The sequence below is a fragment of the Salmo trutta genome, unplaced genomic scaffold (genome assembly GCF_901001165.1).
Source record: "Salmo trutta unplaced genomic scaffold, fSalTru1.1, whole genome shotgun sequence".
Classification (NCBI taxonomy): domain Eukaryota; kingdom Metazoa; phylum Chordata; class Actinopteri; order Salmoniformes; family Salmonidae; genus Salmo; species Salmo trutta.
In genome coordinates this window covers 349577-373904 of record NW_021822384.1, presented here as the reverse complement: position 1 = coordinate 373904, position 24328 = coordinate 349577, and the positions used below count along the sequence as shown (strand labels likewise).

Here is a 24328-nt window from a genome sequence, read left to right as displayed (position 1 = left end):
CTTCTCACACTAATCTTCCTTATTAACAAAACATGGTAATGAGATGGGAGAACACATTGGGAGGGATCTAAGACCGTTCCTCCATACAGAACAAAATCAAATCAAATCAAAGTTTATTTGTCACACGTGTGCCGAATACAACAGGTGTAGTAGACCTTACAGTGAAATGCTTACTTACAGGCTCTAACCAATAGTGCGAAAAAAAGGTGTGTGTGTGTGTGTGTGTGTGTGTGTAGGTAAGTAAAGAAAAAAAACAACAGTAAAAATACATTTGAAAATAAGAGTAGCAAGGCTATATACAGACACCGGTTAGTCAGGCTTATTGAGGTAATATGTACATGTAGATATGGTTAAAGTGACTATGCATATATGATGAACAGAGAGTAGCAGTAGCGTAAAAGAGGGGTTGGTGGGTGGTGGGTGGGACACAATGCAGATAGCCCGGTTAGCCACTGTGCGGGAGCACTGGTTGGTCGGGCCAATTGAGGTAGTATGTACATGAATGTATAGTTTAAGTAACTATGCATATATGATAAACAGAGAGTAGCAGCAGCGTAAAAGAGGGGTGATGGGGGGGGGGTATACAATGCAAATAGTCCGGGTAACCATTTGATTACCTGTTCAGGAGTCTTATGGCTTGGAGGTAAAAACTTTTGAGAAGCCTTTTTGTCCTAGACTTGGCACTCTGGTACCGCTTGCCATGCGGTAGTAGAGAGAACAGTCTATGACTGGGGTGGCTGGACTCTATGACAATTTTTAGGGCCTTCCTCTGACACCGCCTGGTGTAGAGGTCCTGGATGGCAGGCAGCTTTGCCCCAGTGATGTATTGGGCCACTTTTCTAGATCCTTGATATTCTTTGTCCGCACTTATGGACTGCCCCCTTTAATTCAAACCAACAGGATTTCAATGGGGTTCAAGTCCAGACACTGAAATGGCCATTGCAAAATGTTGACTTTGATGTGTGCTTGGCGTAATTTCCTTGCTGGAAGATCCACTTGCGGTCAAGGCAACCAGGTTTTTGGCAAAATGTACTGGTACCGGTTAAAGTTCATGATGCCGTTGACCTTGACAAGAGCCCCAGAGGAAGCAAAATAGACGCATAACATCAAAGATCCACCACCATATTTCACAGTAGGTATGGGGTTCTTTTCTTCATATGTATCTTTCTTTCTACACAAAGCCCACCACTGGTGTGGACAAAAAGCTATTTTCAAATCATCCAGCAAGTCTAAACCCCTGGAGATAAACTGAATTGGCACTTGGATTGGAACCTGTCTGTCCGGCTCTGTTTGAATGTGGCTCGATGGGGGAAAAAAACATAGTTCTTGGCATGTGATTGGTTCTGCTCTTGGGGGCGGCACGCAGCCTAGGAGACAGCACGTGTGTGTGTGTGTGCGTGTGTGTCACGTCCTGACCAGTAGAGGGTGTAGTTGGGTCAGGACGTGGCAGAAGAGAAGTGTGTAGGTTGGTTTGTTTCGTTTATTTTGGCCGTGTGGCTTCCAATCAGGCACAGCTGTAGAGGGTTATTGCTGATTGGGAGTCACACATAAGTAGCCTACTTCCCCTTTGGGGTTTGTGGGTAATTGTTCTTGTTACTGTGTTAAACGTGACAGGACTGTTTTGGTTGTCTGTTTATTGTATAGTGTCCGTTTGATCATTAAATATATGACGAACACTAACTCCGCTGCATTTTGGTCCACTCTCTCTAAAGACAGCCGTTACAGTGTGTGTGTGTGTGTGTGTGTGTGCTTACCCTGTCAGTAAACACACCGGGGCCGCATTTGCAGACATAAGCAGGCATTTAGAGGTTTCCAGTAAAACCCTGCAAAGTCCAACCCTGTTCAAACATTCTATTTACATGAATTTACTTTTGATTACATTTAGAAAAGCAACATAAAGAGACAGCAACAGCCATTCTTCCAGTCACATTCTCCTAACAACATCAAGAAGAGCCCACAGTAGCCTAATTTAGAGGTGACTTCTTAAAAACTCTATTCAGAAACTTAGAAACAATGGGAAACTCAGCAACAAGCTCAGAGAACACTGCATCTACAGCAGTCACACATATTTTCAACACCACTCCCTGGGATTTGGGAATTGACCATACTTTCCAGACATTCTTCACCCCGAACGCCCTGGATAATCTGAACAAGCAGTACAATGGACGAAAACTGGAAGTGGTCAGCGACATACCAATCTGGACTAAGAGCCTAGTGACATGCTTAGGGGGACTCACCCGTATACCAAAAGCATCAGGCTTCGGGGCTTTAATCATATCTATAGTGATAGACATAGTCACGGCTTCCATCAAGGACCTGATCCCAGAAGAGAACAGCGCAGACATTCTGCGCCGCGTATTTGCAGAAGAGAAGGCGTCCACGGTGTACAATGAAATGGAGGAAGCCCTCAAGAGATGTACGATGAACATAAATAATGAGGCTAAGATGAAGAGCGGCATCGTGTATGTGGAGCGCAGACTTAGTGTTGCGCTGACAACTCTGAAGAACTCCATGCTACATGACCACATGAAGACTCGTTCACTCAAGATCTGGGTCAACGGAGCAGCCTTCCATGTCCAGTTGCTGATTCACCTGGCTCGACTGGAGGAGGGGGCTGACAGCCACCAAGCGCTAGCAGCCATCTTAATCTACCAGAAAAACCTGGAGCAGCTGCTCCTTAAGTACAAGGAATCTAAATCTAAGACTATCGTTATAGATTCTGGGGTTTTTTCCGAACCAGGCATTATCAGATATAAAATTATTGATGAAGACATTGGTCAATCTCTTTTGAGTGGAACATTTTACGGTCAACTTTTTTCTTCAAACCTTTGGCCTTTTCCACGAGAAATAGTAAAGGCATTGCATGATGACATTTTAAAATATCATCAAATTATACAGGTGCGAGAGCATTTCAGGGAAGTCAGGGAAAATCTGGTCGAACTAATCAGTCAGAGAGAATACTTCATACTGTCTTAGAGACTCCAGATCTATATATATATATATATATATATATATATATTTCAAAATTAAGTTTCTTACATTATTCAGCAAAAAGTGTGAAGGCAGACTTGGAGAAGATTTTTATCATGGCTAAATTAAAGCCACAGGCTATTGTTAGAGGTGTTCTTTAAAGGAGACGGTCTACTGCGGTTGGTGATTAACCACTGAATTATTTTAAACAAAATTCTTGACTATTGAATATTTGCTTGACCTTACATGCTATAATTCCTTAGAGTTTAAGATGTTGGGGGGGGGTAGTAAGCTGACATGGACATGGAATTGTTTTAAGAGGGTCATACTATGGATCATTTAGTTATTTGATTTTGAATTTTAGGACCCCTTTAGGTATAAAAAATAAATATATATAAATATATATAAAAAAATAAATATATATAAATTGGATCTATATTGATTTTATATATATATATATATATATATATATATATATATATATATATATATATATATATATATAAAATCAATATAGATCCAATTTATATAGATCCGATGTACTTCCAATTTTGGGGATGACTCCTGGTCTGACAAACACAGCTCTAGTTCTGCCACCTTTCACCACAGATGAGGAAGTGAGACACTGGCAGATGAGGAAGTGAGACACTGGCAGATGAGGAAGTGAGACACTGGCAGATGAGGAAGTGAGACACTGGCAGATGAGGAAGTGAGACACTGGCAGATGAGGAAGTGAGACACTGGCAGATGAGGAAGTGAGACACTGGCAGATGCGGTGGATTGAGATCTCTATGTTAAACTGACGATTTTTGATGTGGATTGTTTTTGTTATGTAAATTTAGATTGACACACCGGTGCATCAACTCTAGGGGCTTAAATAATATACTCATATGCATTCATCTTGATTTGACTATAGATACTGATACTGGTTTACCTCATCTATGTTGTCTTTCCTAACAAATTAAATGGTTATGTAGTTATAAAGTTCTGTATCTGTTGTCACACTGCCTACAAGTGTACAATGCATTCATCTCAATGGAAATATCCTTAAGAATTACAATCAGTTTGCAATAAAATCAGTTTGCAATAAAATCACACAAGTCTTTTTGTACATTTCATTATATTTACATTTCTCTTATATAAAACCTTGTCATGTTTTATCTGAAATTATTCTACCTCCATGTGTCCTGGAGCATGGTTATTTTCTAGGCAGTTATTTTCATGTTTGAGTTTTGACTTAATCTCCTATAACATCCTGACTCTTCTTCTCCACTCTGCCGTTCTCTGGCGTGTACAGCAGGACGCAACGTTTGAAAACATTTGTTTAATTTTTTTGGGGTGTGGCTGCCTTCAGTCATTATGGTCCGGGCCATTGGAACCAACCTGGTCTCAGACCATATTGTATTATTCTGTATGTAAATCCGAGATATTTTAAACAAAGTTTCATTTTCAATTAGTCGGAAATTAGAAGTTATAATCTGTATAAAGGCAAAAAGGCCATTTCAAAAAAAAGGATGATCCTATCTTAATAATCGACTGGAGAACCATTTTGGGTTTAAGTATAACTTATGTATGAATGACGCATTTAGTGAGAGGTTTAATGCTTTAATATTTAATAAATTTAGCCCCCAAACTCATATTCTGTAATGTATACGCAGTGAGTCAGGAAGCATGTGCAGAAGAAAATACAAAACAGGAGCAGCGTACTGAATGTAACCAAAACCAATACTGCCTGATGATTGAAGCTACTATATGAAGGGAGACTAATCAGGGTGGTGATGAAGTCCAGGTGTGCTTAACGATGGGGACCAGGTGTGCTGCGCAATGATGGTTGCCAGATGTGTGCAATGTGGGTTGCCAGGACCGGTGATTAGACGAGCGCCGGAAGGAGGGAGCAGGAGTAGGCATGACAGTGCGCGGCTCCCCTTGATCTCCAAGGGAGGCGGAGGGGTGTCGTGGGGGACGGCATCAGCCAGGGGACCAGGAACCACCGGCCTGAGGAGGGAAACATGAAAACAGGGTGAGAGCCTGTAGTTGGTGGGGAGTTCTAAACAATAGGTTACCTCATTGACCCTCTGGAGGACATTGAGGGGCTCAGCTTCCGACAGGGCAGGGAGGAGGTTCCTGGTGGAGAGCTAGACGCGATCACCAGTATGGAACACGGGAGCCTCACTGCAGTGGCAGTCCACCTGATCCTTGTGACAGCGGACGGCGCACTGGGGCCACACGTGGGCGGCGTTCCTAGGACGCACTGGAAGGGGTGACGAAGTGAGTTCTGGGTGTGTTCCTCCCAGGGAAGGTTCAGGCCCAATCCCCCTGCCGGTCCTGGCAGTGTATCACAACCAATGTTTGTAAACGTACCTTATCAAAAAGCACCATGACGATGAAGAGTCCGTCTAGCTGTACCATAATGTTAGAACTGTTAAGCATACTGTAGCTGCAACTGTGTAAAAAGAAAGACAAACCCTTGAATGAGTAGATGTATCCAAACATTTGACTGGTACTGCATATACAGGAAGTACCAGTACCAGATCAATGTGGAGCTATATACAGGGAGTACCAGATCAATGTGGAGCTATATACAGGGAGTACCAGATCAATGTGGAGCTATATACAGGGAGTACCAGATCAATGTGGAGCTATATACAGGGAGTACCAGATCAATGTGGAGCTATATACAGGGAGTACCAGTACCAGATCAATGTGGAGCTATATACAGGAAGTACCAGTACCAGATCAATGTGGAGCTATATACAGAGGGTACCAGTACCATACAGCCTCTCTCTCTCCTTACTAGCCAGGGGCGTATTCATTACATAAACAGTTGACCGTTTATAACCAAATGGAAGCACACAGAGTAAAACCAGAGTTTCTATTGGAAAAATTCAGGAAGGTCCCTCCCCATTTCCTTCCTTTTAAGAACAGTTTTGCAACAGAAACTGTGTAATGAATACACCCCAGTTCCTTTGGTTTCTGTGTTTTACATTCAGCAAGCAAGAGCAAGCTGGAGTAAGTGGACAACAAGCTATTGTATGCCTAGTGTAGCTTTTCAAATCAAATTGTATTTGTCACATACAGATGTTTATGCAAGTGTAGCAAAATGCTTGTGCTTCTAGTAGCCTCTGAGTTAATGATTGCTGTTTAACAGTCTGATGGCCTTTGAGATAGAAGCTGTTTTTCAGTCTCTGGGTCCCAGCTTTGATGCACCTGTACTGACCTGGCCTTCTGGATGGTAGCGGTGTGAACAGGCAGTGGCTCGGGTGGTTGATGTGATTGATGTCCAGGGACTCCAAGAGCTAAAGAGGAATGATTAGGAATAGTACTACAGTGAATAGCCTATAGGCCTACCCAATGAATTTACACAGTCAGATATCTTTTTTTTTTACAAATCAGTTGATGTGAAATCAAATCAAACGTTATTTGTCACATGCGCCGAATTCAACGTGTGTAGATCTTACCTTGAAACGCTTACTTACAAGCCCTTAACCAACAGTGCAGTTCAAGAAAGAGTTAAGAAAATATTTACTAAATCATCTAAAATAATAAAAAGTAACATTAACATGACAATAACGAGGCTATATACAGTGAGTACCGGTACTGAGTCAGTGTGTGGGCGTACAGGTTAGTCGATGTCATTTGTACCTGTAGGTAGGGGTGAAGTGACTATGCATAGATGACAGGCAGCCTAGGATGACAAAAATATCACTTGAAAAAAGGAGGAGAACAATTCGTAGGCATACAGCCTGTCCAGCCATCCACATGGACTGTTGTCTTCCCCATTTGGTACCAACTACAAACACCCGATGTAATCACTTTTCCCTACCATTGAGGAACCATCTTCTTTCCACTCCAAAATTACATGGAACTTTTCAAGACTCTCTTCAGCAGACAGAGACTGCAACAGACCCTTCACTTTCCACATGCTGTGTTCCTTGTGTAATTGTGCGACGCCATGCTTGTTGTTGTTATAAACCAGAGTTTTTTTTTGGTGCTTTCAAGACAACAGGGAACTCAGGGAAAAAATGATGTAAAACAATGACGTCAGTGATCTTCAGGTCAGGAAGTCGGAGCTTTAGAAAGATGCCAGAGTTTCCGACTTTTAATTCAGAGCTGGATGACCGTTCAAAACGATTTTGCCAGTCAGTTTCTTTATTTCCAGAGTTCTTAGTTATCTTGAATGCACTGACTCTGGAAGTCGGCGATTTCAGAATTCCCAGTTGTTTTGAATGCAGTATCTCTGTTGTTGTTAGATCCCTATGTCATCACTACAAGCATTACTTTACTCGCCAGATACTCTACATGCCCACATTCTGGATATAAAGGGGAAATGCCCACCCGGCCGGGCTCAGCGAGGAGAGCGAGAGAGCAAAGTTACACAGTCAAATTAAATTAGTTGTCACGGCTGTCGTAGAAAGGAGCAGACCAAAGTGCAGCGTGTGTGTCGTTCCACATTTTATTTTCACTGTGAAACTATGCAATACATACACATAAACTAAAGAACGAAAACAACAAACCGTGACGCGCAACTTACACAAACTCAAAAATAATCTCCCACAAACCCAGGTAGAAAAAACCCCTACTTAAGTATGATCTCCAATTAGAGACAACAAGGACCAGCTGCCTCTAATTGGAGATCATCCCAAACAAAACCCAACATAGAAATACAAAACTAGAACGTGACAATATAGAAAAACTAAACTAGAAAACCCCCGTCACGCCCTGACCTACTCTACCATAGAAAATAACATCTTTCTACAGTCAGGACGTGACAGTACCCCCCCCAAAGGTGCGGACTCCGAATGCACCTAAACAAAACAACAACAACAACCCCCCCCCCCCCAAAAAAGGGAGGGTAGGGTGGGTAACTACTGTCTATGGCGGCTCTGGTACAGTACACATAACCTTCTCATCCCGCGGATCCTCCAACAGAGGAGGCGGCTCCGGTTCTTAGATTTACGTGTATTTTGGGGTATATGTTGTGAAACTGTTAGATATTACTTGTTAGATATTACTGCACTGTCGGAGTTAGAAGCACAAGCATTTCACTTCACTCACAATAACATCTGTATGTGACCAATAAATTGGATTTGATATTGGAATCATTTCACAGGTCATTTCTAACTATACTAGTAACTCACCCCAGGCGTACTCATCTAACTACTAACTATACTAGTAACTCACCCCAGGTGTACTCCTCTAACTACTAACTATACTAGTAACTCACCCCAGGTGTACTCATCTAACTACTAACTATACTAGTAACTCACCCCAGGCGTACTCCTCTAACTACTAACTATACTAGTAACTCACCCCAGGTGTACTCCTCTAACTACTAACTATACTAGTAACTCACCCCAGGTGTACTCATCTAACTACTAACTATACTAGTAACTCACCCCAGGCGTACTCCTCTAACTACTAACTATACTAGTAACTCACCCCAGGCGTACTCATGTAACTACTAACTATACTAGTAACTCACCCAAGGTGTACTCCTCTAACTACTAACTATACTAGTAACTCACCCCAGGTGTACTCCTCTAACTACTAACTATACTAGTAACTCACCCCAGGTGTACTCCTCTAACTACTAACTATACTAGTAACTCACCCCAGGTGTACTCCTCTAACTACTAACTATACTAGTAACTCACCCCAGGTGTACTCATCTAACTACTAACTATACTAGTAACTCACCCCAGGTGTACTCCTCTAACTACTAACTATACTAGTAACTCACCCCAGGTGTACTCCTCTAACTACTAACTATACTAGTAACTCACCCCAGGTGTACTCCTCTAACTACTAACTATACTAGTAACTCACCCCAGGTGTACTCCTCTAACTAATAACTATACTAGTAACTCACACCAGGTGTACTATTGTGTGTAGATTGATGAGGGAAAAAACAATTGAATCTGTTTTAGAATAAGGCTGTAATGTAACAAAATATGTAAAAAGTTAAGGGGTCTGAATACTTTCCACATACACTGTACGTCTGAGAAAAAAAACACGTTTCCCCATATGATCTAGTACACAATAAACACTTCAACCCATATGATCTAGTACACAATAAACACTTCAACCCATATGATCTAGTACACAATAAACACTTCAACCCATATGATCTAGTCCACAATAAACACTTCAACCCATACGATCTAGTACACAATTAAAGTATAACAAAACATATACACATATGATGAATGATAAAAATAAGCCCTTTCATACTTTATACTATGTCCATGTATTATAGTTATATGTTTAAGGAATATCTATCCAACATATTTCAGGAGAGAAACATGAAACATGAGAAGATGGTGATATCCAGTAGTTAGTGGGGAGTTGTAATCTGTAAGTTACTTCATGAGAAGATGGTGATATCCGGTAGTTAGTGGGGAGTTGTAATCTGTAAATTACTTCATGAGAAGATGGTGATATCCGGTAGTTAGTGGGGAGTTGTAATCTGTAAATTACTTCATGAGAAGATGGTGATATCCGGTAGTTAGTGGGGAGTTGTAATCTGTAAGTTACTTCATGAGAAGAAGGTGATATCCGGTAGTTAGTGGGGAGTTGTAATCTGTAAGTTACTTCATGATAAAATGGTGATATCCGATAGTTAGTGGGGAGTTGTAATCTGTAAATTACTTCATGATAAAATGGTGATATCCGATAGTTAGTGGGGAGTTGTAATCTGTAAGTTACTTCATGATAAAATGGTGATATCCGATAGTTAGTGGGGAGTTGTAATCTGTAAGTTACCTCGCTAGAAATATGCTACGTCAAAATAATAATAATTGTGTTACATTTGCAAAAGCGCTTTACATTACACAAAAAAAATCTCAAAGTACATGAAATAAAAGATCAACTAGAATTGAAAATAAATAAATCAATATAAATAACCATATCATGAAAGCAACAATCAAAGTCTAGGAGGAAGGCTAGCTAGGCCAGCCAATAGAGATGTTGTCACGTTGGTATGAATGATTCAGGAGACAGGCACAGGAATGCCTAAGTTTTTTTTTATTGTACCCAAATTACGGCGTGCCGTGTAAAGGCACGGGGACGAAGACCAAACAAACACTATACAAAAACACAGGGTTGAAACCCAAACAAAAGAGCGAGGAGTACCTCGAATAAATAACACACGCACACGATGATAAACACACGGGACGAGACCCGCAATCCCCTGCGCAGTCCACAATGGCACGAAAGCCCAAAACACACAGCACAGGTACTCACAGCACCAACAGACATTGTAACAAAGGGTGCACTTATACAAGTACTACTCAGTGGGAATAGGGGACAGGTGTGCGTAATGAAGGTTCCGGAGGGATCCGTGACAGATGTCATAAAGCGTCTCAGAGAAGGAGTGCTGATTTAGGATCAGTTTTGCATTTAAGATCACAATGAATAAGATTACAGAACGGGGGGGGACCTGGGCCCTTATCCACAAAGAGTCTCAGAGTAGGAGTGCTGATCTACGATCTGTCCATATAATCAATAAAACTGATCCTAGATCAGCCCTACTCTGAGAGGTTTAATACATACAGCCCCTGGTGTTCTGTGGAGCCTGGTCTCCCCTCCTGGTCTTCAGATTCACTAATCACAGCACAGACCATCCCCAACAGAACACAGACCATCCCCAACAGAACACAGACCATCCCCAACAGAACACAGACCATCTCCAACAGAACACAGACCATCTCCAACAGAACACAGACCATCTCATCCCCAACAGAACACAGACCATCTCCAACAGAACACAGACCATCCCCAACAGAACACAGACCATCCCCAACAGAACACAGACCATCCCCAACAGAACATCTCCAACAGAACACAGACCATCTCCAACAGAACACAGACCATATCCAACAGAACACAGACCATCCCCAACAGAACACAGACCATCCCCAACAGAACACAGCGACCATCCCAACAGAACACAGACCATCCTCAACAGAACACAGACCATCTCCAACAGAACACAGACCATCTCCAACAGAACACAGACCATCTCCAACAGAACACAGACCATCCCCAACAGAACACAGACCATCCCCAAAAGAACACAGCGACCATCCCAACAGAACACAGACCATCCTCAACAGAACACAGACCATCTCCAACAGAACACAGACCATCCCCAACAGAACACAGACCATCCCCAACAGAACACAGCGACCATCCCAACAGAACACAGACCATCCTCAACAGAACACAGACCATCTCCAACAGAACACAGACCATCTCCAACAGAACACAGACCATCCCAACAGAAAACAGACCAGGGGCGGCAGGTAGGCAAGGGATCAAAACGTTGGGCCAGTAACTGAAAGGTTGCTGGGTCGAATCCCCGAACTGACAAGGTAAAAGTCTGTCGTTCTGCCTCTAATCAAGGCAGTTAACCATCATTGGAAATAAGATTTACATTTTCTTTTAACTTTATTTAACTAGGCAAGAACAAATGCAGTTCTTAACTGACTTGCCTAGTTAAAACCTCTTCGGGATAAGGTGCAGTATTTTCACGGCCGGATGAAAAACGTACCCAAATTAAACTGCCTGCTACTCGGGCCCAGAAGGTAGGATATGCATATTATTAGTAGATTTGGATAGAAAACACTCTGAAGTTTCTAAAACTGTTTGAATGATGTCTGTGAGTGGTTTTTCAAACCATTGCCTATCCAAACTACAGTGTCTGTGGGGTCATGTTGCACTTCCTAAGGCTTCCACTAGATGTCAACAGTCTTTAGAACCTTGTTTCATGCTTTTACTGTTAATATGGAGCAAATAAGAGCTGTGGCAACCTGGAGTCCCAGGATAAGGCATGAGTTCAGTCACGGGCGCGGCCTTGGGAGCGAGCTGAGTTCATCTTCATTCCTAAAGAGAACGCATTTGTCCGGTTGGAATTTTATTGAAGATTTATGTTAAAAACAACCTAAAGATTGATTCTATACATCGTAGTATAACTTTCTTTACTTTTCGTCTAGACTTAGTAAGCATGCGCCTTGTACATTTGGAAAGTGAACCTAACGCGCGAACAAAACGGAGGTATTTGGTCATAAAGATAAACTTTATCGAACATTTATTATGGAGCAGGGATTCCTGGAAGTGCATTCTGATGAAGATCATCAAAGGTAAGTGAATATTTATAATACTATTTCTTAGTTTTATTGACTCCAAGATGGCGGGTTTCTGTTTGGCTTGTTGTTGTTGTCTGAGCGCAGAACTCAGATTATTGCAAATTGTGCTTTCGCCGTGAAGCTTATTTGAAATCTGACACAGCGGTTGCATTAAGAGAAGTGTATCTATAATTCTGTGCATAACACTTGTATCTTATCAAAGTTTATGATGAGTATTTCTGTAATATGTGTGCTCATTGTGCTCATTCATCGGAAGTTTTGGAGGCAAAACATTTCTGAACATTACGCGCCAATGTAAAATGGGGTTTTTGGATATAAATATGAACTTTATCGAGCAAAACATACATGTATTGTGTAACATGAAGTCCTATGAGTGCCATCTGATGAAGATCATCAAAGGTTAGTGATTAATTTTAGCTGTATTTCTGGTTTTTGTGACGCCTCTCCTTGCTTGGAAAATGGCTGTGTGGCTTTTCTTGTTTAGATGGTGTCCTAACATAATCTAATGTTTTGCTTTCGCCGTAAAGCCTTTTTGAAATCGGACACTGTGGTTGGATTAAGGAGAATCTTATCTTTAAAATGGTGTATAATACTTGTATGTGTGAGAAATGTGAATTATGAGATTTTTGTTGTTTTGAATTTGGCGCTCTGCTATTTCACTGGCTGTTGTCAAATCGATCCCGTTAACGGGATCCGAGCGGGAAGGGATCCCCAAGAGGGTAAAAAAAAAAAACTGTCTGGTGTCAAGTAGAAACACAATGTCGAAGGGCTGTAAGGGGAAATGGACGTGAGTGAGGACGAGTTAAGTGAAGTGGAAGGGATAGTGAAGAGCTCGGAACCCGAGCCTTTTATCGACAGACATGTTGAAGAAGAATCTGGTCCAGTAGGGGTGACATTTTTGGAGAGTGGATCCTGGCCTTTTGGCTAAGGTGACCAGATTTCTGAAATTAAAACCGGGGACATTTCCAGTTCGGCGGTCAATATATCATTAAAATATCCAATGTTATATTCTATGAAATAAAAAAAGGGGGACAATTCAGGTTTCATGTATTTAGTCTAACAGGCACACTGTGATAGAGACTACAACTGTATTACAGAAACACTACAGACGAGACAGAACGGTCCAATCTGAACAGCCATTCAGTGGTCCTGGTAGTCTGGGTAGAATAAGAGCAGAAGAGAACATGAGCGAAATTGAAAAAACAGGCAATAGTATATGTGAAATACTTAACAACATAATAAAGAAATAAGATGCTGATGAGATTGGTAACTACATAATATAACTTATACCAACCTAATCTGTATATTTCTCAGAAGAATGTATCTTCTTCAGGATTGCTCTGTCTTTGGCCAGCTTCTCCATGAACTCCTGGCAGGGGAGGATGAAGTTTGTCTTCACAATAAGCATGGCCTTGATGGTAGGAACAGTGAACCTATTTCTTGCTGCTGTCCATATATCATTGATTCCGTTTCTTGGAAAGAGCCATTGTACCTCCTCCTCTGTCGGCTCTTCTTTTACTCTCTGAACTTTTTCTTCCGCTCCAAATCTCCTCTTTTCTCCACTCATCTAACTGCTCTTTCTTCCTTTCCTTCTCTTCAAATGTCCACCTCAATCTTCTACAATCTCCTCGCTTCACTCTTTTTACTCCCTTTATTTTTCCTTCTCCTTCCTCTCCAATCTTTAATAGTAAATAGTACACTATTAGATTAAAATACTTTGGTTAACAGATTCCCATTGCTTGCCTCATTTTTTGTATTTTATTTCAAAAACATTGTTTGGAATAATAAATTGTCAGGCTCTGTAATCATATCTTTACCTTTCCTCTTCTCTCTCTTCCTCCTCTCCTTCCTCTCCACTCTCTAACAGAAAACATTATGCTAATGTTATCCATGGAAATTTCTAAATATTGTAACGACCCTGGGTTTATAAGCGCGGAAATCAACTCCGCGGCTCGGGCATGCTTTTGCGGCACAGTCGATAGCGCGCCTGACTTCGGGCTAGAAGGTCGAGGGTTCGAGACCTGCTTCCCTGCCTGTTTCATTATAATATATTTTCACACTACTTGTTATAATGCCAAACCATTAAAATTGTAATCTACAAATAAATATTCTCATAAATAATTGTGCATACATTTAATATAATCATATTTTCAAAATAGCCCGTCAGTAGCCTTCCCTGTAGCTCAGTTGGTAGAGCATGGTGTTTGCGACACCAGGGTTGTAGGTTCGATTCCCACGGGGGGCCAGCACAGAAAAAAAATGTATGAAATTGTATTAAATGTATGCATTCACTACTGTAAGTTGCTCTGGATAAGAGCGTCTGCTAAATGACTAAAAATGTAAATATAGTAAAATGAATCGTGTCCGAATAGAGCTAGTGACTCTTCTGTCTCATCCTGCCTACATCGCAACAAACGACGAGGTGGGAATCTTCCCCTTCAACTGGTTCTCCTTCACATTTCCAGCTCCCCCAGTAAATCACTCCTTTAAATGGCGCCCTGTTCCTAAGAGCAAAGCAAACAACAGATCTGGTCCCGAGTAGCGTGATATTGATCGCCAGCTCCCTCTGGGAGGAAGAAGTACACATCACAAGCCCACTACAGATTACTTTCACTGACTCAACTCATGTTACACCCACACATGGACCCGCCAACAACAAACTAGGCTTTAACGGACTAATGTTTGAATTGGAGTTGATGACATTAAAAACCGTAAATACACAACTTGAAGCAACCACATATTTAGCCATGAAGCCTACCGTCTGTAAACTGTTAGTGTCTTATATGTATATGGTTTATTTAACACGCATGGAAACAGTGTTTAAACCCTTTACAATGAAGATCTGTGAAGTTATTTGGATTTTTACGAATTATCTTTGAAAGACAGGGTCCTGAAAAAGGGAAGTTTCTTTTTTTGCTGAGTTTATGAGCAGGCTATTTAACAAACTAGGCTATAAAGGACTAACATTTGAATTGGAGTTGGATGACAACGCAATACATTAAAGACCGGAAATACACAACTTGAAGCAACCACATATTTAGCCATGGAGCACATTCTGACACACCGAAAACTTGTTTTTATTCATTAATAAAACCCAGCACTATAGTGAAAACCCAGCCCTTTCAGGTTGTGAAAATATAAACAAATATTAAGGACACACTCCCGAACCCAAACACTAACGCTGAGATTTACCATTGCATTAGGTTTGTTAAAATAGAGCCCTTGAATGTCACATTAACGGTTCGTTTGTAAATTCACTCTGACTATCTACTCCGATTTCAGAGCGCTCTCATCCGAGTGTGTCAGAGCGCAGAATAACGCTTCGAACACACCGACTGTGTCATTGCATCACTGCTGCATAACATTTTGCGCAGCTAGGCAACAATACTGATGCAGGTATCTTTTGCAGATGGTCGCATGCGGTTGGACACATGGAGAGAATCATTTTCGCAGTATCCTCAAAACCTTGTCTTTTTGACACAACTGCTGACAGCTACAGCGACATAAACACAAAAAAATGCTGCTTGGAGACAAGTGTCCACGATAGTAGGATTGCCAGTGTAATCGATGTGAAATGGCTAGTTAGTTAGCGGTGGTGCGCGCTAATAGCGTTTCAATCAGTGACGTCACTCGCTCTGAGACTTGAAGTAGGGTTTCCCCTTGCGTTGCAAAGGCCGTGGCTCTTGTGGCGCGATGGGTAACGATGCTTCGGTGGGTGTCAGTTGTTGATGCGTGCAAGGGTCCCTGGTTCAAGCCTGGGTTGGGGTGAAGAGAGGGATGGAACCTACACTGTTACACCAGGTCAGTTTAGTAGTGAGCATGTGCTAGATGTGGCTAGTTAATGTGACCCACAACAATGGGTCCTGGAGAAGACTAGCCTACCTTCATCAGAGCAGAAGGCATCCCAATTTTCTTTAGCTAGCTAGGTTGCACATAAAAACAATGTATCAAATATCAATCAATTATGGTATCAAAGGCTTTAAAAATGTACTAGAATGTATCTTACCGGAGACAAATCGCCAGGCGTTCAACTGGGCTGATGGACTCCCGGTAGTTGGTATCCATCCGGGCGATCCTGGCTCCAACCATCTGGAGCAGGTGATCGAACTGGCTTCGGTCCAGACGAAAGTAACTTGGGAATTCCTCTCCAAACAGTCGAAGCTCTTGAATGAGACGGTGGAACTCCCCTGCCTGCTTTCGGGACTTTAACCATCTCTGGACCCACACAGACCTGCGCTTTCGGCGGGGCTGGTCCCGGCCCAACAGCGCGATCAAGACCACCTTCCTCAACGTTGGTCTCATTGTTGAAAGAGCCGACTCTGCTATCTTGACTATTATGCATTTTGCGCCAAAGCTGCATTTAGGAGGGAAATTATATTATAGGCTCTCAAAATTACTTTGTGGATGTCAACGAATAAATAATATACTTGGCAAATAAATGAAAAATGTAAAGAAATTCTCCAGTCAAACTGTTTTTATTACGTAATCCCACTTTTATTTTTACTGGATATGTGTGCAACAAAAATTCAACATTCACATTTTGCTACTTTCTGTCAAGTCTACACATACAATTTGACCACACAGAACGTGCAACAACTGCCTCTGCAACTCAATGCTGCAAGGCAAACGCAGCGTTCCATTGGAAATGAATGTACTTCTGGTGTATCGAAACGCAAAACACAGTCGGTGTGTTCGAAGCGTAACGGATGAATTTAAGAAAGGTGAATATGGCCGGTGTCAATAAAAGGCGGCAAAAAAAGCGCGCGTGATTACATTTTTGCCAATGTGACAAAATGAAAACGTTTGAGTTTCCGTCAACTTCGCGCGCAATTTAAATGTCAATGAAAGAACCCGGCTGTTCGCGGGTAGAGTGGTGGGTGAAACCATTCACTTCAGGAAAAGGTGTGATATAAATAGTTTCCTTTCATTATGTGTTGTTGAATTCATAAGAATTATTTGCTGCCATTGTAGTAAGGTTGGCAATACGAGAGGTCTTCGGACGTACCATTTTTGTTTTATTTTCTTTGAATGTACAACTAGTGGGATTTGAGTACTTCTCCCCTATTTGGGAAGTTGGTCTGCCTGCTCCTCAGTCTGAGAGAGATATTCTGAGAACTGGTTGGTGTCTCCTTCCTCTGTATATAAACAACTGTTTTTTAAACTGTATAACACAGTAGTGTCTTTGGAAAACCTAACCAGTGAACGTGTGGCTGTTACCGTCCTGTCAATGCCTGTCATCACTGTTTGATATCTTTTACTGCAGGTATGTTTTTCTGTATTTTTATTTTATTTTTAAACACAACTCATGTATACTATACAATCACTTTGTGGATTGAGTCTGAGAGAGATATTCTGAGAGCAGTGAACATGTGGCTGTTACTGTCCTGTCAATGCCTGTCGTCACTGTTTGATATCTTTTACTGCAGATAAAAACCAAGTCAACCTGAAGTGTGGTTGTCCATGTGCCCTTTCTTCTGGGGGGGTTATGTGAAGTTGGTTACCGCTCTGGACAACATGAAAACAGCCTAACCAGCTCTGCTAGGGAGAGTACAAAGATCAGTGTGAGGTGTTCTCTCATGTGTGTCTGGAAGTAGCTAGCAAGCTAGCCAACGTTAGCATGTTAGCTTGAGTGCTTGATTGCCATTGTGAAGCCAGAACGCTCGGATCAACCCTTCTCTGCTCTGAATTTAGGAACGCCCAGCGCGCACTCTGGCACTCCAGATTGAATTTACGAACACACCCTGTGTTGTTACACAATAGTATGGCGATAATAACACAAGTTTATCAATCCAAAACTTTTCAATAATTGACCACTGTCTTTTGAACACACCTGTAATAACACAAGCTTATCAATCATGTCATCATAAGAGACTGTTTGGTTCACATTTCCCTAATCATTTGGCATTTTTAAATATGACTGTCTACTCAACTAAATTGTAAAATGTAAAACAAAGTGATTTTCTAATTGTTATTATAATTATATCTCTCTCCATTACCTTCTATAGCCTGACCAAAAAGACAGTTGCTTTATTAATTTACTACCATCTGGTTTAGACAGGGCCTTTCCAGAAGTTGAGGGCGGGGCATTTATACAGTACCCTATATATGCAGTGATCACCAACAGTCTCTGGTTTAGACAGGACCTTTCCAGAAGTTGAGGGTGGGGCATTTATACAGTACCCTATGTATGCAGTGATCACCAACAGTCTCTGGTTTAGACAGGACCTTTCCAGAAGTTGAGGGTGGGGCAGGTATGTAACGCTCACTGAGTAGGCGGGGCATTTATACAGTACGCTATATATGCAGTGATCACCAACAGTCTCTGGTTTAGACAGGGCCTCTCCAGAAGTTGAGGGTGGGGTATGTTACGCTCAGTACGCTATATATGCAATATACAGTACCCTATATACTGTATGCAGTGATCACCAACAGTCTCTGGTTTAGATGTGGTTGCCATAGCAGTAAGCTACTACACTATCACAACTGATTTTTCTAGATTCATTTAACCAAAGCTTAGCTGGTCATTGAGTACCATTGGATCTGACTTGTTCTTGTGAACCACCGGTGGGGTGTCTATTTTACAAGCCAAAGAGAGAAGCTACTGGTTTATCTTGTGTTTGGGTCTTTATTGAAAGCCCTCTCTGGGCCGTCTTCTTCCCTGTTCTTCTTCCGTCTACCTGTTCTCGGTCGTTCTCACAAGTAGAGTGCCTTTTGCCCTTTTAATATTTTAAGTAGAAATGTGCACCAATATTGCATCCTTCTGTTCTTTCTATTTCTAGGATGATTTTAACCCACAACATTACGCCACGTTTTGACCATCATTGTAAAGCCTAGTTACTTTGTTGCTTTGACAGTCATTTTTTAAGATGTTTTATTATATAACGTCATTAGTGATGAAGTAACATTTGTCCCTCGTTTCAAGATCAAACCCTGTTAGGTACGTGAACTGAACTCTCATTTTAATATGGTGAAACTATTCCTTTATCAAAAAATGTTTCAAAAGAAACATGAAAAATCTAATAGTTATAGTGTAAAAGCCGGTGAGCTGGGGAAGGGGAAAGGGGAAACCTAGTCAGCTGCTCGTTGCTACATCATTTCACTGAGTCTACCTTTAACCTCTTGAGATGGGAAAACATGTTTCTTTATGAAGTTGAATGTGCTCTTTATGACAATGTTACAATTAGGTGACATAAATAGTTGTTTTAAACCAAATTACCTAAAATGCACTATTGATGGAATGACCCTTTTATCAACCACAATAGACTTAATAATGTTGAATCATTTCACAGGTCCAATGGCAGCCATGGTGAAGTCTGAGCCGCTTAAGAGCAATGTAAGTCAAGTTATTTTAGTTTTAATTTAAGCATGACTTTGATGGGTCACATAATAAAAGCATTATCAGCAATCAAGGACAGAGTGATCTTGTCTGTATATATTTATACTGTTTCTCAATATGATGAAAATATACTGCAGAGTATCTCAGAATACTTTATGCTTACCATTTCAGTAACACCAGTAACATGAGAATATTGATGTTCGATTTTCTTTTACAGATTTATCCAGAAACGGAACACTGTCACTCGTTCTCCTTCAGTTGCCCAACTCATAAAATAACCAAAGAGGAAATCACCTGCAACAAACCTGGAACAATATTGAGAGCACTTGAAACTAATGAAACATTCAAGGAGTTAAACCAAATGGACAAGAAGACACTGAAAGGGAGAGACATTGTCATCAAGAGTTGTAAGGGGTACATAGTGAAGCACTTTCCATGTTGGCTGATCAAAGAGGATGACCTTCTCACTATTGAGATGGTCACATATGCCACAGATGAAACTGCAGGGGACACGGATGAGGAAACAGACAATTATGTCACTTTCTCTATTGAGACAACAGGAGGGAAAAACACCAAATCAAAACCAATACTTAGAAACAAACACCTTCAGTCCTATGGACCTCTATGTATCTATGCAAAACAGAAGAAGGAAGTGAAGAAGGCTCTACGAAATGATGGTCGCTTCTCAAACATTGTGTTTGAACAGAAATGTCAGCTCTGAGCGATTAACAGGGAGCAAGGTTTCAATGGGGCAAATAGCAAAAAAACTTAATGGTAGAAACTTTGAAATCTGTCTGACAAAACATAAGGAGGAAAAGGAAACCAAGATGGAAACATCTGACTCCACCATAAAAACCATTGTAAACTCTGAAGGAGACACCACACAAACATCTCTGTTCGACCCAAGCCCTGACTCTGAAGGAGATAGAACACAGATGACTCCATCAACGCTAACAACTGAAACATCAGATGTAGGGGAGTCCTCTTCGAGAAGAAAGCAGAAACGGAAAAGCAATCCCATGCCAGACCATGGTGAAATATTGAAGATCCTTCGCAACCAGTTTGATGATCTGGTGAAGCAGATGGAAAGTAGGAGGGAGGACAGCCAAAAGAGGACACTTCCTGAAGAGTTGGATCTGATGAAGCAGGAATTCGGGAAAATCAGACAGAAGTTCTCGGAGGTTCACAGAGTGAAGAAATTGATTGAACTTGGTGCCTCCGTTTGTCAGGTGATTGTTGAGGGTGTTCAGGGTGTTCAGGGGACAGGCTTCGTGCTGTTTGATAACTACATCCTAACAAATGCACATTTGTTTGGTGAAACTGTAAGAAAGAACATGCAGTTGTTAGTTGATGTATCTGTGAAGTTCAACTATGAAAATCCAAATGGATCCGATGTGAACGTGATCAAAGCCAAAACCCTGCTGATCGACTTTCAATATGGACATCAGGAAAAACATTACATGGACTATGCCATACTGGAGATGGAACCTCCGAAAAACAAGAAACAGAAAAAGGTCCCTCCTGGTCTCCTCTGTGAATATGGCCCAGTTCCAGCATGCGGTGGGGCCTGCCTCATTGGACACCCAGGTGGACTAGTGAAACAAATAGAACCCATCTCCATCATTGGCAGTGAAATAAGAGAGGAGGCTGCGAATAAATATAAACGGGAAAATGGGCATGCAATCTTCACAATAAATGATGCCGTTGAAGAAAACAAAAAGCGCTACGAGGAGGTGATGCAGGAGAACAAGGACGACTTTGTGACCTATAACACCTCCTTCTTCCATGGATCTTCTGGCTCTCCAGTCTTCGATGACCTTGGTCGAGTGTTTGGCATGCATACTGGTGGCTTTAACTATGAGGATAAGCGCACTCAGAGCACACAGAGTGTGTTAGAGTACGCCCTCCCTCTGTTCACCATATTACAGAACTTTGTCATCCGTTTGAAGGAGGACAACAATCAGGCAGTTTTGACAAGAGTTCAGGAAGAGGCACAGAAAAACCGCTTCCTGTTTGAGGCTCTTTTCAATGGTGATGAGCCTATGGATATGTCGTAGGTAGATTGTTGCAAATACAGCTAATACAATGCACCCAGTGGTTGTCCTGGGAACAATACAACAATGCCTCCCAGTGGTTGTCCTGGGAACAACACAATGCCACCCAGTGGTTGTCCTGGGAACAACACAACAATGTCGATTAAAATTGAGAGGTAGGCTGCAAATACTGTAATGTCAGTATTTATGTTCAACCATTCCACTAGTGCCTTTTGGGCATTGATAGATTACTTGTCCTAGGTCAAAGGTACATGTTTTTTTAATCATTTGTATTGTTTTATCTCTCATGCACCTTTGTTTTCTGTAATTCTCATCACTGGTTCCTTATGAAGTACACTGCATTTCTGTGAAGCATGGTTTCCTTTGAAAAAGAGACTTTGGTCTCAGTGGGCCTTCCCTGCTAAGATAAACATTTAATAGATTAAGACATCTACCTAGATCAGATTGTTGCAATCTAAATATTGTTTTATTTTGTTCTACATTTTGATCACTTGCCTTTGCTTTAACGTGTCTCAAAATATCATGTGGAATAGAGTCATGGCTCACTACTTTTGTACTCTTCTGAGACGGTGACTTCCCAGTGACTTCAGGTCCTTTGTAGCTCAGTTGGTAGAGGATGGTTAGATTCCTGGGACCACCCATACTTACAAAACAATATTTTATGCAGTGCGACTGTAAGTCTCTTTGGATAAAAGCGTCTGCTAAATGGTATATTATTATATTACTTCATGGATCCATCATTCTGCTTTCTTGGTTTTGACAATGTAGCTTGTTAAAGTTAATCATGGATACAATGTGGTAACTGTTATTACATTGGAATACTGTATCATGTTGAAATTGTTATAACTCATGAAATGAAAACAACCATGCATAAAACTAGTGACAGACTAATCAATAAATGTGACAATTACAGCTTGCTTATTGCTTCTTATTGCAAGTGGACCAAACAATGGTGTGTCTGATCACATGACTGTGACCACACAATGGTGTGTCTGATCACATGACTGTGACCACACAATGGTGTGTCTGATCACATGACTGTGACCACACAATGGTGTCTGATCACATGACTGTGACCACACAATGGTGTGTCTGATCACATCACTGTGACCACACAATGGTGTGTCTGATCACATGACCGTGACCACACAATGGTGTGTCTGATCACATGACCGGGACCACACAATGGTGTGTCTGATCACATGACTGTGACCACACAATGGTGTGTCTGATCACATGACCGTGACCACACAATGGTGTGTCTGATCACATGACTGTGACCACACAAGGGTGTGTTTGATCACATGACTGACCACACAATGGTGTCTGATCACAAATAACATGAATCCATTTAGAGTAGACAGAGTAATATTGTCATGCTGCATTTCATCTAATGTCCTGGCTGTAGACCTTGTGATTTATATAGAAATATCTCCATGGTGATTTAGCCCTCAACTACAGCAGAAGAGGCAACCCTTTCTTTGCCACTAAACAGTGTAGGGTGAGACAGTGGTACATGTCTATTACATAATCAATACTTTCAGTGAAGTGATAAATAAGCAGAAAAGTACAACAAATAATGATACAGATATTATGTAACGTTTTAGACTAGAACAGAACAGAAAATGATTGGTCGTCAGTTCAACAACCATCAAGTCCTAATTCTTTCCTTTTTTATATATTAATAACTAGGTTAAATTCAGTGAAATCTCTTTGATTTTAAGAACACCACCAAAAGAGGTGCTGCATGAATCTCCTCAATGACATCTGGATTTATCATTTTGACTTATGTCATACATTTTTGCTAACCATAAGGGCTGTACAGCCCTAAATTACTGGCTTCCATTGAAAATTGCACCCTATCCCCTATATAGTGCACTTTTGACCAGGACCCAAGGTAGTGCACTATATAGGGTATAGGGGTGTCATTTGGTACGTAGCCACATGCAGTTCTCATGGCTGCTGGTTCCAGTCCCACGGTTGTCTGTGTAACAGGTGTCTGAACGCTGAAAAATATGATGTGTTTTGTCCTACTGCCTGTGTTTCTACTGTCTGTGTTTCTACTGTCTGTGTTTCTACTGTCTGTGTTTCTTCTGTCTGTGTTTCTACTGTCTGTGTTTCTACTGTCTGTGTTTCTACTGCCTGTGTTTCTACTGACTGGGTTTCTACTGTCTGGGTTTCTACTGTCTGTGTTTCTACTGTCTGTGTTTCTACTGTCTTCTGTCTGTGTTTCTACTGCCTGGGTTTCTACTGTCTGTGTTTCTACTGTCTGTGTTTCTACTGTCTTCTGTCTGTGTTTCTACTGTCTGTGTTTCTACTGTCTGTGTTTCTACTGCCTGTGTTTCTACTGCCTGTGTTTCTACTGACTGTGTTTCTACTGACTGTGTTACTACTGTCTGTGTTTCTACTGACTGTGTTTCTACTGACTGTGTTTCAACTGACTGTGTTTCTACTGTTTGTGTTTCTACTGTTTGTGTTTCTACTGTCTGGGTTTCTACTGCCTGTGTTTCTACTGCCTGTGTTTCTACTGACTGTGTTTCTACTGTCTGGGTTTCTACTGTCTGGGTTTCTACTGTCTGGGTTTCTACTGTCTGTGTTTCTATTGACAATACTTTCCTGACATTCTTAAGCCAAAACTGGATAATGTGAACGAGCAGTCCCATGAGCAGAAACTGGATTAATGCAGCTACATACCAGCTTGGACTGAGGACCTAGTGAGCAAACACTACTGTACCAGAGGTAGCAGGCTTCGGGGCTTTAGCAATATCTCTACTGATAGATATAATCACGTTTGCCTTCAAGACCCTGACCCCTCAAGAGAG

At 41.4% G+C, this 24328-nt stretch overlaps 1 protein-coding gene and 1 long non-coding RNA gene across 2 annotated transcripts; one reads left to right on the top strand and one right to left on the bottom strand.

Annotated features, from left to right (window-relative positions):
* Nucleotides 1-4559: 4559 nt before the first annotated feature.
* On the bottom strand, nucleotides 4560-14079 carry LOC115182067 (uncharacterized). The gene is made up of 2 exons (XR_003873609.1): nucleotides 13411-14079; nucleotides 4560-4965 (listed from the first exon to the last, which is right to left on the bottom strand). It is a non-coding gene; the product is annotated as an uncharacterized LOC115182067 (long non-coding RNA).
* A 3094-nt stretch (nucleotides 14080-17173) lies between these two features.
* Nucleotides 17174-22423, top strand: LOC115182059 (protein FAM111A-like). Its single transcript, XM_029743707.1, has 3 exons — nucleotides 17174-17379; nucleotides 19406-19449; nucleotides 19670-22423. Exon 3 carries the CDS (start codon nucleotides 20124-20126, stop codon nucleotides 21507-21509), a length of 1386 nt encoding a protein of 461 aa, XP_029599567.1. The 5' UTR covers nucleotides 17174-17379; nucleotides 19406-19449; nucleotides 19670-20123; the 3' UTR covers nucleotides 21510-22423.
* The last annotated feature ends 1905 nt before the right edge of the window (nucleotides 22424-24328 follow it).